This window comes from Macaca mulatta, chromosome 10 (genome assembly GCF_049350105.2).
Source record: "Macaca mulatta isolate MMU2019108-1 chromosome 10, T2T-MMU8v2.0, whole genome shotgun sequence".
NCBI classification, from domain to species: Eukaryota; Metazoa; Chordata; class Mammalia; order Primates; family Cercopithecidae; genus Macaca; species Macaca mulatta.
Window position 1 is genome coordinate 11,276,843 of NC_133415.1, and position 14,093 is coordinate 11,290,935.

Consider the following 14,093-nt stretch of genomic DNA (forward strand, 5'->3'; position numbering starts at 1 on the left):
TGGAGTGCAGTGGCATTATCTCGGCTCACTGCAACCTCCGCCTCCTGGGTTCAAGCAATTCTCATGCCTCAGCCTCCCAAGGAGCTGCGATTACAGGCATGAGCCACCATGTCTGGCTAATTTTTTATTTTTAGTAGACATAGGGTCTCAGCCATGTTGGCCAGGTTGGTCTCAAACTCCTGACCTCAGGTAATCCAGACTCCCAAAGTGCTGGGATTACAGGCGTGAGCCACCGTGCCCAGCCATGACCAATAAACTTTTTAAAACAAGGTATTTACTCTTTTGACTCCTAAAAAATTTAAGGCCAACTAGAAACACTAATACAAGTATTTTCAATTTGTCATTACTGCTCTTCAGTGACTGCAAACAACCCACCTTAATTACTCTACACCCACTCTCTTTTCACTGGATTGGAGGCTGAGTCAGCAACAGTGTAAAAGCTAAACACAAAAGGTTCTAAATAATTTAAAGAGAAAAAAAAAACCTTACCTTTGGTTTTTTGTTCCGTGACCTGCAAAATAAACAGATAAAAGTAAATGAGATTTGCTTTTTAATTCAGTACTATATTTTCAGACTACTTTAGTCTGATAACTCAAGTAATCCAAGCTGTCAGGCACACAGGCATAGCTGAAATCCAGAAAAAGGAGCTGGGAGTCAGTTCAGACATCCTTCCAAAAGACTATGGCCATATGTCCAGCTATAATTTACATGACCACCATTAGGAAGAATAGTAAAACTAAAAAGCATTCCACTCATTATAGGATGAGGTCCCTGTACTGAGAATGCTACTTGCATTTTGATTGCTATGACTAGAGAAAAATCACATGAATGTGGCCCAGAAACTAAATTAGCCATAGACACAAAAAGATTCCCCTATGAGTATAGACACAAACACTTGATCTCAAATCTAAAAAGCAAAACTTCAGGGACTCGTCATCAGAGGCACCAGACATCACGGTCGGAAAGCAGGATTCAAAACCAAACCTTGTCACTTTCTGGCTATGAGATCCCCAGTTTTCTATTATCTGTTGAATAGAGATAATAATAGTATATCCCTGCAAAGGACTGCTATAAGGATTAAATCAGATACGCTATGCAGTGCTCAATAAATGTTTGCTGTTATTATCAACATTTATATAAAATAGCATGAAGTATAGCACTAAGACTGAAATATGTAAATTTTGGACAAATCAAGGGTGCTTTGTTTAAAAAAAGTATTTCTTTATATAGTAACTAATACATCTACAGAAATGATTAACCTCTAGAAGGTTGGACAGGCTGAACATAGTAATGGACTTCAGAGAGTTTGGAAATGATGATTAGGAGCCTTATAGAAAACTGCTTCTGATATTTTTAAGAGGGGAAAATAAAGGAGGGCATCTAATTTATAACAATAAAACAAAAGGTGATGCACAAGCAAAACATCCAAAAGGAACTATGCCATCATTGCAATAGTGGTTACATTAAATTGTTGAGATCATGGGTGATTCTCACTCATTTTCCCAACTGTTCATCTTTTAAAGCATTTGTATTTGGTTATCTGACTTTTGTAATAAAAATATTCATGTAGCAAAGAAGAAGTTTGATGATTTGTGGCTGGTAATCATACTGGATTATGGCCATGGGGGTTCACGAAAACACAATCATCTTTGGAAGGAAGGTACTGTAGCTGACCAGCCCACCTTGTGATGGATCCCAACACATCATCAGACTCTAAATAGGAGTTAAAGGATCCGCCTATAGAACATCCTGGTGTGTTTGCTACATTCCTGTGCTAAATGACAAGCTAATTCTATTACAGTGAATTTGTGGAACCCAGTGTCTTAAAAGTGAATGTTTTCCAGTACTGTTACAGAGCTCAATTATACTGAAAATACTCTTGTATGATTTTTCTATATCTCCACTTATCCAAGAATGAATGATGTGCAGCCACTTACCAATTCCCAAAGGCAATTTAGGTTTTATACCATTGTAACTATTTCTTAGAATGCCATTTTGAAGATCAGTCATATACAGGAAGTCAGTGCCTTCCCATTGTAAGCAACAAACCCAAATAATGTCAAATATGTCTTATCATGTGGGTTCTGTTAAGAGCTGTCCCCCAGACGGCAAAAAACACAATCAAAGCATGTGTTCTGCCAACACTAAACAATTAGCAGCATCAGCCTAAATGAATGTGAATGGAATCCTTCTTTGACACCTCTCTCATGAATGGATATCTAACAGTTTACTCAGTGATGGCTCCAGGAAGAGCCAACTGCTACAACCAATGAACACTGGAAAAGGCTCATGCTTAATTTCTGTGTGGAAGTAACTTCGTTTTAGCTTTAAGTAAGTGTCAATTCTTCAAGAAAATTATGTTTCCAACTTCATTCTTGACCATTCACTTATTAAACAATTTCTGAGTGATTATTCTGCACCAGGCACTGCCCTAGTTACTGGCAATACAAATACGAATAAAACCAAGAAACTTACAGTCAGTCAAACAGTGAAGATGGACACAAAGAGATGGTCATAAAGCGCTGGGGAAAGCAGCATGAAAGATGTGGAAGCCCTTAGAAGAGGCACCACAAATGTTTGCGGACTGAATGAATGAACCACTGACCACATGATAGACCTCTGGCACGTTCTCCACGATTCTTTGCATCATAGCACATTTTATGGCTCCTAGCTGAGGCGTTGTCTCTACAATAAGGTTGGAAACCACGAAGATAATCACATGGTAAGCTTTGTGCTCTCCTTAAAACTGCTAAATCAGAATTTAATTCTGAAATTATGCAATGGTTCAGTATAATAAAACAAGATCAAAGGCCATGCATCAGCCTGCGTCAGCCTAGATTCTGTGTCAAGCTGATCTGGAACATTTTTGAGCAAAAACGATAAGAATTTTTACTGTTCATAAAATTAATCACTTAGAAATTTTATTTACGGTGATTTTCCCCTTTGCCATCACTTCTTAATCAGCTCTTAATGCAGATGAAAGCACACAGGAGAGATTATCCAGCTACATAAACTACATTCTCTGCATAAAGAATCTCATTCACTCTCAACTACATTCACAGCATCTTTATTTTAAATCATTTTTCTTTGTGGAATCCAATGAAAGTTTACAGAGGCATATTTTATTAATCATTTTAGATATTGATATTTGTAGTTTAAGAAAACACTGTTATGTATGTTAAAAATGAAGAAGGAATATATACTCTCTAAATCACTCTGTTTGGCATCCTCTTGTTAACAGCCTTTGCTCAAGTTCCTTGGTACCCAGTCTATTAACCACTCATTTCCAGAGACTGCAAAATCCGATTTTTGTAACAACTTAGTAGACGAAATGTGTGAGTGTCCTAAGGAAAGTAAACTTTCACTGAGATTTAATCTCACGTCACTCCAGTTGGAGGTGGAGGGCACAATGTGTGCGAGGCACAGGGAAAAGAGCCCAGAAACCACAGGGGCAATGCTACGAACACCCCACGGCTGGTGGAGCTGCATACTGCAACCTCAGTGACAGGGCATGTGGCCATGGACCCAAAGGGAAGTACAAAAACGTCTCTGGGCTGTTATCTGACTTCCATTATTATTATTATTATTATTTTGGACACAAGATTTCACTCTGTCACCCAGGCTGGGGTGCAGTGGTGCAATCTCTACTCATTGCAACCTCCACCTCCTGGGCTCAAGTGATCCTTCTACCTCAGCTTTTTTTTTTTTTTTGGTAGAGACGGGGTTTTCATGTTGGCATTACAGGCACGAACCACCACACCAGGCAATCTGGCTTCTTTATTCAGACTTTTCACTCCAGAATTTTAGGCAATTCTAACAAACTCAGGTGAGAAGCAACACATTAGAAGGAGGTACCCTGACAGCATGAAGATGTGATGGAGAATATACCACTATTAATAGAAACAAACACAATTAAAAGCAGACAAAATCTTCAAGAGCACAGCGGTCTATTATAGCACCAAATAATAATGAATGTTCCTCTTAATTAAGTCATGAAGAAAAGATAAAATTACATTTCATATATTTAACATGGCAAGGACATATGCAATCCAGTTCAGAAACTATTTTCAGAATTTTTCTTATGCAGATACTCACACATCAATTTTTTGAATTATTTCAATACAAAAAATTGAATTATGAGAAACGCCATATCCAATAATGCTGGAAAAACGTGCAGTGTTATACTGGCTTGTGTTTGATTGGCTTGACTCTGTTCTAAATCTAGAGTTTCCTCTGAACCTTGCCACAGTTTCTTTCTCCCTAAACTTAGCTTCGATAACTAGCACCAACACAGGGATCCTCAAACCTGTCCCACAGTAGGCCCTGCTTCGCAAATGCTTTACATAGCAGTGACAATACCTGACAGAAAATCACCTTGCCTCCAAAAAAGGCACCAAAGTAACCCCTGCTGAGCCACAGCCCAAGTTAAGAGATGCAAAAAGAATGGTAAGGTGGGGAAACAGGTAAGATCAGACAACGGACAGGGTAGAGAGGCATGCTCTGAAGCAAACAGGGAAGGCAGGCGCAGTCTAACCACTCTGCCTTAGACAACTCTGCTGGACAAACCGCTCACCTGAGACCTGACAGGTGACAGCCGTCAGCCCTTTGTCTTTTTTCTTTTAGCATCTCTTGTTTTCTCTAAGCAATTCCTCAAAGCCACACAATGCCATATCCTCCAAAGCACTACGTGGGCTCACTAGATCCTTTCCGAGAGGGATTTCTACTTGTCATTCTCCGAAGGTAGACACAGCACCATGGGGGGACCAAAAGAACACCGGGGCAACCTCTAGCCAGTTTTTAAAAGTTATTCTATAGGCTTAAGAAAATGTAGATTAAATTAATATACAAATAAGGAAATACAACAAGAACTGAGAGTTTGAAAACTCTCTTGCCTTTCTAATATTGTTTACTGTTGTTTTCAAAAAATCAGCCATAGCATTATTTAACATCTACTTTATGGTAACAAATACAGACCTTGAACTTTCTCCCACTTCCAAATATGAAAACTTTTAAGTAAACTAATGTCTCAAGTACCGTTACTGAGATATCAGGTATTCAGGCCAGGCGCAGTGGCTCACACCTGTAATCCCAGCACTTTGGGGGGCCGAGGCAGGCGGATTATGAGGACAGGAGTTCGAGACCAGCCTGGCCAACATGGTGAAACCCTGTCTCTACTAAAAATACAAAAATTAGCTGGACGTGGTGGCAGGCACCTGTAATCCCAGCTACTCAGAAGGCTGAGACAGGAGAATCGCTTAAACCCGGGAGGCAGAGGTTGCAGTGAGCCAAGATGGTGCCACTGCACTCCAGCCTGAGCAACAAAGCAAGACTCTCTCTCAGAGGAAAAAAAAAAACGATATTGGGTATTCAAGCCAAGACAGTTTCTTCTTCTGGATGCCGGATGCCTAGTGGATATAAAGACAGACTTAACTGATTAAACTCACCTTCTGAGTGGCTTCTTTTTTCTTTTTATCCTCTTTCTTCCTTTTCTTGTCTTCCATTAACTGTTCTTCCCTTTCTTGCTCCTTCTCTCTGTTAAAGTAACATCATAGCAGAAGGTTATACATCTATATTCACAACCCATTTCTGTAGCAAATTAAATGCTTGTAAATGGTGTGCAAGACATTTCATCTCTGTGACTGAGTAGAACACAGTATTTCATTTAAATCAAAAGGATGCATAAAACTCACATTTAATTATTCCCACATCTTGGTTTGTCACCCCTTTTGCAAAACATGACATTAAGTTTGGTTTCAAAGAAGCCTATTAAGGTGAGCTTTTATAATATCTTACCTAAAAGAACACACACATAAACACACACACACGATTAATATAGTTCCACTCAGCAAAGGACCTGATTTGAATATGACAATATCCAGATGGCTTCCGGGCAGTATTCCTCACAGATAATGCAGAATATATTAACTCAATTATGGTACATATGTATTTATCATAAATAGATGCTTTTCCATGACATCTTCAGAGTGGTGAACATAAAGCTCTATGCTCTGTATTCCAAATTTTTTTTCTATATTTATTATTAATACTGTATGTTTTATATATTTTCTACTTGTGTTTTCTAAGGCAGGCACTGAGTGTCCTATAAATCAATGTATTCCAGGCCAGGCGTGGTGGCTCACGCCGGTAATCCCAGCACTCTGGGAGGCCAAGGCGGGCAGATCACTTGAGGTCAGGAGTTTGAGACCAGCCTGGTCAACATAGTGAAATCCCGTCTCTACTAAAAATACAAAAATTAGCTGGGTGTGGTGGCACGCTCCTGTAGTCCCAGCTACTCGGGAGGCTGAGGCAGGACAATCACTGGAACCTGGGAGGTGGAGGCTGCAGTGAGCTGAGATAGTGCTACTGCACTCCAGCCCGGTCAACAGAGCCAGACTCTGCCTCAAAAATAAAATAATAATAAAATAAAATAAATAAACGTATTCCCTATTGGGTGAATTCACTACTACATCTTCCTGTACACATGAATTAAGACAATCAGGTTTTGCTCCACTGAATTAGAATAAAAATGATATACAATCATAAACATTCTAGTTGGAGAAATATGCTGAATCTGAAGAAATTAAGAGACTGTAATTTACAGCACACATTTGAAAAGTAACATTTATTGGAATGCTGTCAACTTTCACTCTATGTATCAACTGGGAAAAAACATACACTCAACCAACCGCAGTAACTTCAAAGCTCACAGTGGGAAACCCCAGACTCTATGCTTATGGAATTTCATTGCTGTGAGGAGACTTTAAGATCTAGTTCCCAGGTCCTCAGAACATCCAACAGATAACAAATCCACGGTTTCACAGATATCACCTAGAATAAGGCCGAATTACAAGTGAGTCAAATTCAAGATTAAGGGAGTAACAGGTTTGCAAACACGGTAAAATCATAAAGATGGTTCCTGAAGGACTTAACTTTGGGAAGCAGAGATCTAGTTTAACATACTGAAACTATACAAAAGGAACCATGGATGAAAACTGAGGTGGGCTCTCATGAATACATAATAATGTTTTATTTATAGAAAAAAAGGCTTAAAAATTATTTTACCTACATGTTGTCACTGACTTTGTCCGCATTCAAATATTAGCCTTTCTTCTTCTGCACTTCTGGGTATAAAGATATAAAAGCCTAATATGCAAAATCCACCCAACCAAGGAGGAGATTTTACTGAAATTTCCTTAGGTCTCATGCTGGATTTCTTTGGAGTCAGATTGTGTGCCTCTGTCTAGGTGTGAAACGCGTGGAGAAAATCCACCTGCAGCAGCAGTGCCCTCCTTTAAGAAAATGGATTTACAAACACCGGTAAGATGGATGTTGATCATCTCAGGCAGGCTGGCCATGGGTCCTGTTATATTTGGCCCTAAAAGCCTTTTGCTTCCTCTGGCTGCAAGTGGAAGGAGTGGATGGGGTTCCTCACGCCCAAGCTGCTGTAACTTGGCTTCTACATTTTACAGTGAAACCAACTACAGAAAAGGAGCAACCGCAGCCTGAATATTTCCTGTTTAAAGATTTGGTGTTTACAAAAAAAAAAAAAAAGTATTAGGTTGTCATTTTTTTCTAAATCTGAAATTATTCTAAAATTAAAAGTTTATTTTAAAAAATGCAATGTTGGCTGGGTGCAGTGACTCACGCCTGTAATCCCAGCACTTTGAGAGGCCAAGGTGGGTGGATCACCTGAGGTCAGGAGTTCGAGACTGGCCTGGGGGACACGGTGAAACCCTATCTCTACTAAAAACACAAAAATTAGCTGGGTGTGGTGGTGGACACCTGTAATCCCAGCTAATCAGGAGGCTGAGAAAGGAGAATCACTTGAACCTGGGAGGCAGAGGTTACAGTGAACCAAGATCACACAATTGCACTCTAGCCTGGGCAACAAGAGCAAAATAAATAAATGAATCAATAATAAATAATAAATAAATAAAATAAAACATAAAAAAAGGGGGTAAGTTTTAATCAAACATGTTCTTCAAAAACAAACTAACCTTTTCAAATATTGTCCCTATAAACAGGCAATTCAGGGAAATAGACTGAAATTCATGCACAACAGAAGTAAATTCATTTCTAAAACAGATATATTTCAAAGCTTTCCAGGTGACAGGCTATACTTTCACCATGTTTTTTGTTTTATTTTGTTTTGTTTTGACCATGCGTCTTGGTAGGATTTAGTCTTCTCTTTAAATTTTACTTCCTTAGGAAGAATCTACTTCGTCAAACCTGGCTTAAAAACCTGCCATTTACTTAACAATAAATCAAATAGTGTGGGTCTCACCTTTCTTCTAATTCTGTTCTCTATCTAAGTTGCACATTAGCACCATTTGGTGAGCTTTAAAAAAATCCTGGCTGGGCGCAGTGGCTCACGTGTGTAATCGCAGCACTATGGGAGGCTGAGACAGGTGGATCACGAGGTCGGGAGATCCAGACCATCCTGGCTAACGCGGTGAAACCCCGACTCTACTAAAAATACAAAAAATTAGCTGGGCGTGGTGGCACACACCTGTAGTGCCAGCTACTCGGGAAGCTGAGGCAGGAGAATTGCTTGAACCCGGAGGCAGAGGTTGCAGTGAGCCAAGATTACACCACTGCACTCCAGCCTGGGCGACAGAGCGAGACTCCATCTCAAAAACAAACAACAAACAAACAAACAAAAACCCTACTCTGAGTTAGAGCCCAAGCAGAGAGCAATGGGCGTCTATGCGGAGAAGGCATCTACGGGGGCGGTGATGGAGATGGCTTACATACAGGAGACTGATGCACTGTTTAAGTATCGTAAGAATAATAGGGCCAGGCATGGTGGCTCACACCTGTAATCCCAGCACTTTGGGAGGCCAAGGTGGGTGGATCACCTGAGGTCAGGAGTTCAAGACCAGTCTGACCAATATGCAGAAACCCCGTCTCTACTAAAAATACAAAATTAGCTGGGTGTGGTGGTGCATGCCTGTAATCCCAGCTACTCAGGAGGCTGAGGCAGGAGAATCGCTGGAACCCAGGAGGCGGAGGTTGCAGTGAACCGAAGTCGTGCCACTACACTGCAGCCTAGGCAACAAAAGTGAAATTCCATCTCAAGGAAAAAAAAAGAATAATGACAGCCATGTTTCTCACTGTTGAGAAAATAAGTTACACAAACGGAAGAAAAGGGAGAAAACTCAAATGAACTCTGTGGGGTTGGATCTAAATTAGTTACTGACATGAACTCATGGTTTCCAATATATATAGACATAATAAATATTAGCTGTAACTTTGTGTACATGTGAGATATGTGAATATATATTCCTTCACACACACACACCCACACACACACGCTTATTCCCTTAGCTCTGTCACTCTGAGGGCTAGAGAACAAGCAACATCCAAGTAACAATGAACACACTTAGCACCTAGTTTTGCGGCTTCCATTCTTCACTAAAAAAACCAGAGTTCTCTGGGAAAAATAGCTAATTCTGGGATAGGATAAGGAAAGTACAAGATGAACCTGGAATGTACGTTTGCCAAGAAGCAAAAGAATGATGGGATCCTTCAAATGACTACAGAAGACAGTTTGAAGTGCTCCTACAAGCTAAATCTGGAACAACATCAGCATCAAAATAAGTAATTATAGTAAGAGACTATAAGCCATTGTATAAAATAGGAAAACACAAGTTCATACAGAGAGAAGTAAGCAAACGAATACATTGAAATGAGGAATGGAATAGTCACATAGTTTCAAAGCACCTCCCCATAAAATACTTGTGATAAAGGGTTGAGAAGAGTAATTAAGTCAAGGAGAAGCCTGTCAAGATACCACCTTAATCAAGTAATCCACGTGAACATCATCAGCTACGGGACAAATTCAAACTGGGAGTTACACAACAGGATGCTGTAAAAAGAACACAGCATCGATTCGATTCTGTGATACTCCTTTTAAATGTGTTTTTAACCCGAATACCATCAAAGGAACCGTCAGACAACTCCACATTCAGAGGCATTCTACAAAATATACTGGCCTGTAATCTTCAAAAGTTTTAAGGCCATGACAGTCAAGGAAAGATTGAGGAACTGTTCCAAATGAAAGGAGACCAAAAAGACCTAACAACCAAATGTAATGTGTGGCAAATGTCACACCCGAATGGAGATCAAGAGTAAGTGGTGGTAACGTATCAGTGTATTAATTTTTTTCCTATGACGGTTATATTGTGGTTCTACACTAGAATGTTCTTTTTGTTAGAAATATACTATATTACCCAGGTGACAGAGCACTGGATCAGCAGTTAATTCTCAAATGACTCAGGGGGAAAAAGGCTTTTTAAAATCATCCAGATTCAAACTCTGTAAGTTCCAGATTGTTTCCAAAAACAAAAGAAAATACAAACAACCAACACAAAATCATTGCTCAGATAGTACCCCAGGTCAATTACATAGAAATCTCCAGGGATTTTGAGAAGTCCCTCCAAGTGGTTCTAACATGTAGCTAGGGTTGAGAAACTGCTCTAAATTCTTGTTTAAACCTATACTTGAAAACATTATTACCTGATTTATGCCTCAAAAATGAAACCTCCCATCACCTGAGCCCAGGAAGTTGAGGCTGCAGTGAGTCATAATCGTGCCACTGCACTCCAGTGTGGTCAACAAAGTGAGACCCTGTCTCCAAAACAAACAATAAAAAAACACCTCCCATACAGCAACGAATGCAAATGCCAAGTGACTAGGCGGGTCCTACTTGATCATCAATTGCTTCTAAGTATGAAGGGCAAGAGAAATCGTTCATATTTTCTCTCATCTTTAAATATACAACCAGATATAAAGCTCATCACTGTCAAATTATGTAATTCATTCAACAAATTCAGTTAAGTATTTACTGAGTCTCTACTACAGCTTCCCAGGCAATACTACGGGCACCTCCAATTCCTTAACTTTGTGCCAAGTATGGTTTATAGGTGCACCCAGCTTCCAAGTACATATGGAACACAAAGCCCCTCAAACTCCTTACAGCCCAGCCTGGGGCAGCTGCTAGCCCAATCCAACCTCATCTATTTACCCCAGTGTGCTGTACAAATCTTTTCTCTGTGTGTCTTGACCTGAAAAGGTAAGGAAGCATTGTCTAGGGGAGCTGGGGGTTTTAATATTGCCTCTGCAGGGGACGAATGTGTGGGAGGTACTGTGCGGGAGGGCAAAAGATAAAGCAAGTGCAAACACCATAATCTAGAATAAATCCTGAATGGTAAAAAGTCAAACTACTCTTGAGAACTTCTCAGGTTAAGAGAGAATACAACAGTGTTTTCTTCTTAATTTTTTACAATAATAGTAGAGAAAAGTAGAAGTGACTTGTAGCTGAACAGAAAATGCCCAATATTCGGCCGGGCACAGTGGCTCATGCCTGCAATCCCAGCACTTTCGGAGGCTGAGGCGGGCAGATCATGAGGTCAGGAATTTGAGACCAGCCTAGCCAACATGGTGAAACCCCATCTCTACTAAAAATACAAAAAAATTAGCTGGGCATCGTGGCAGGTACCTGTAATCCCAGCTACTCGGGAGGCTGAGGCAGGAGAGTCGCTTGAACCTGGGAGGCGGAGGTTGCAGTAAGCCAAGATTGCACCACTGCACTCCAGCCTGGGCGACAAAGCAAGACTCAGTCTCAAAAAAAAAAAAAAAAAAAAAGAAAGAAAGAAAGAAAGAAAAAGAAAACACCCAATATTCACTTAAGCTGAGGTATAGCAAGACTGCCCTGCATGCAAGTTCAGAACACCAAAAAGCAATGATGCTGACATTCCTAGGAATAGGCTGCATCCCAGAACTCAATCTGCCAATGGTCCGAGAGCATGCAAAGGGAAGGCTAAGAGCTTGGAGCATCTGTAACTGGCATTCAAAGCCATGCATAGCACAGTTCTAGCTTTTACATTTTCCTCATCCATTCTGCATGCCTGACAAAAACCATCCTCTTTAATATCCATCACACCTTACCCTAGTGTCAAGTCCTAGCTCAATATCCACTTGCTTTAACAGCACCATCCCCAGTAACCCCAACTCTAGAGCAACTCGTCTTCTGTAGACCCCGCCTCTTGTTTGGCCCTTAAGGTCTCAAGGCAGATGACACCGGTCATTGGCAGCATGAGAGCACCTGAAATAACTGCGGCACGGCTGCTTTTACTAGGGGTGATAATAGGCATAGGCTGACTTGGCTCTCTTCTACTAGGATGCCCAGGAACTGACTCATTCCTTTAACAAACATTTATTGAGTGTCTCATATGAGCCAGGCACTTTTCTTTTCTGTCACCCAGGCTGCAGTGCGATGGCACGATCTCAGCTCACTGCAACTCCCGCCTCCCAGGTTCAAGTGATTCTCATGCCTCAGCCTCCTGAGTAGCTGGGATTACAGGCGCCTGCCACCACGCCCGGTTAATTTTTTTTTTTTTTTTTTTGAGACGGAGTCTCGCTCTGTCACCCAGGCTGGAGTGCAGTGGCCGGATCTCAGCTCACTGCAAGCTCCGCCTCCCGGGTTCACGCCATTCTCCTGCCTCAGCCTCCCGAGTAGCTGGGACTACAGGCGCCCGCCACCTCGCCCGGCTAAGTTTTTGTATTTTTAGTAGAGACGGGGTTTCACCGTGTTACCCAGGATGGTCTCGATCTCCTGACCTCGTGATCCGCCCGTCTCGGCCTCCCAAAGTGCTGGCATTACAGGCTTGAGCCACCGCGCCCGGCCTAATTTTTGTATTTTTAGTAGAGACGGAGTCTCACTATGTTGGCTGGCCTGGTCTTGAACTCTTGACCTTAAGTGATCCACCTGCCTCAGCCTCCCAAAGTGCTGGAATTATAGGCGTGAGCCACTGCGCCTGGCCAAGCCAGGCACTTTTTCTAAGCACTGGAGATCTGGCCGAAACAAAACTGAGCTTTGGCTCTCATGCGACTTAGATCCTAGTGGGGGAGACAGGCAACAAATGAACAAGATATACAACAAGATGCATGCATAAAATACACAGCTCAGGCGGCGACAGTGCTCAGGAGAGGACAGTTCGCCGACAGAGGAGGAGAGAGGCGGGGAGAGGAACACCTTCCACATGATAGTTAGAAAAGGCCTCTGATACAGTTGCATGAGAATGGAGACTCACTGAGGTGAGGGATGGGGCCATGTGGGTATCTGGGGGAGAATATTCCAGAGAGAGGGAATGGCAAATGTCAATGAGTGAGACTGGTGCATCTGAGGAATGGCAGCCAGAATGCAGTACAGGGAGTAAGGGAGGAGGTGGCAGGGAGGAGACCAGAAGCAGGATGCGGGGGTTGGGGGAGGGGGGATCTCCTTACAGGGAATGCATTTTCTAAATTAACCAGCACACATTTTCTGGTAATTGAATAAGAAATCAAATTGGGACTGAACACAAGCACCTAAACACAAAACTTCCAAAACCTCTTCTTCTCAGCTTCAGTCAGGAGGCCCACCTCTTCCCTCAGCTGTCAACCTTGCCCTCGGCGGGCTGGCCTGCTCCACTAGTGCACCCACCACTCGAGACAATGGCGAGCCAAGTGTGTGTGGCCAGCGTGTGGCCAGCCGAGTGTGTGCGCGTTTGCCACGGCTGAAGCCTCTGAACACAAGGGAAGGGGAATGAACCTTCCTCTTCTCCCTGCCCTATGTCCGTGGCACAAACACCCAAAGCACAGTAGGGTTTCCAAGTAAATGCTACCAAAATGCATAATTAAAGAGCGAGCAACACTTTCTAGCTCCCGGCGGACATGTGTTTAAAGAACAGCCTCAAAACAACGAACTAAATCATCTAATAAACATATGCTGAGTGACTACGATATGCCAGGCACTGGCCTGTGAGGCACTGAGGATATAAGACTGTGCAAAAGAAGGATGGTCCCTGCCCTCAGGGAGCTGACATTCTAGATGGGAGACAGAAAAAAAACACACACAACGCCACGAAGACAAAAAAGCTGGAAAGGGGCCAGAATGTCTAAGAGGGAAGAGATGGGAAGAGGGGGCTGCCTTCCAGGAGGCATCTGCAGCGGGCATCTGTGAGGCAGGGACATCCAGACCCCTCCATGAAGAAAGCCATCTGGGAGATGAGTGACCAGGTCAAGAGAAGAGTAAGTCCCAGGGCCCGAGATGG

At 42.0% G+C, this 14,093-nt stretch overlaps 1 protein-coding gene across 43 annotated transcripts in view; it reads right to left on the bottom strand.

The window, feature by feature from the left end:
- The window catches only part of TNRC6B (trinucleotide repeat containing adaptor 6B), a 296,478-nt gene that overhangs the window by 82,783 nt on the left and 199,602 nt on the right, over positions 1 to 14,093 (bottom strand). For 21 of the 43 annotated variants that reach the window (XM_077949599.1, XM_015150392.3, XM_001101111.5 and 18 more), the window contains 2 exons: positions 5,445 to 5,532; positions 490 to 511 (listed from right to left, as the gene is read on the bottom strand). In XM_077949599.1, the coding sequence (XP_077805725.1) occupies positions 490 to 511; positions 5,445 to 5,532 (110 nt within the window). Of the gene's footprint in view, positions 1 to 489; positions 512 to 5,431; positions 5,533 to 14,093 lie in introns of all 43 variants that reach the window. The other 22 variants (XM_077949588.1, XM_077949574.1, XM_077949581.1 and 19 more) reach the window with 2 other exon arrangements.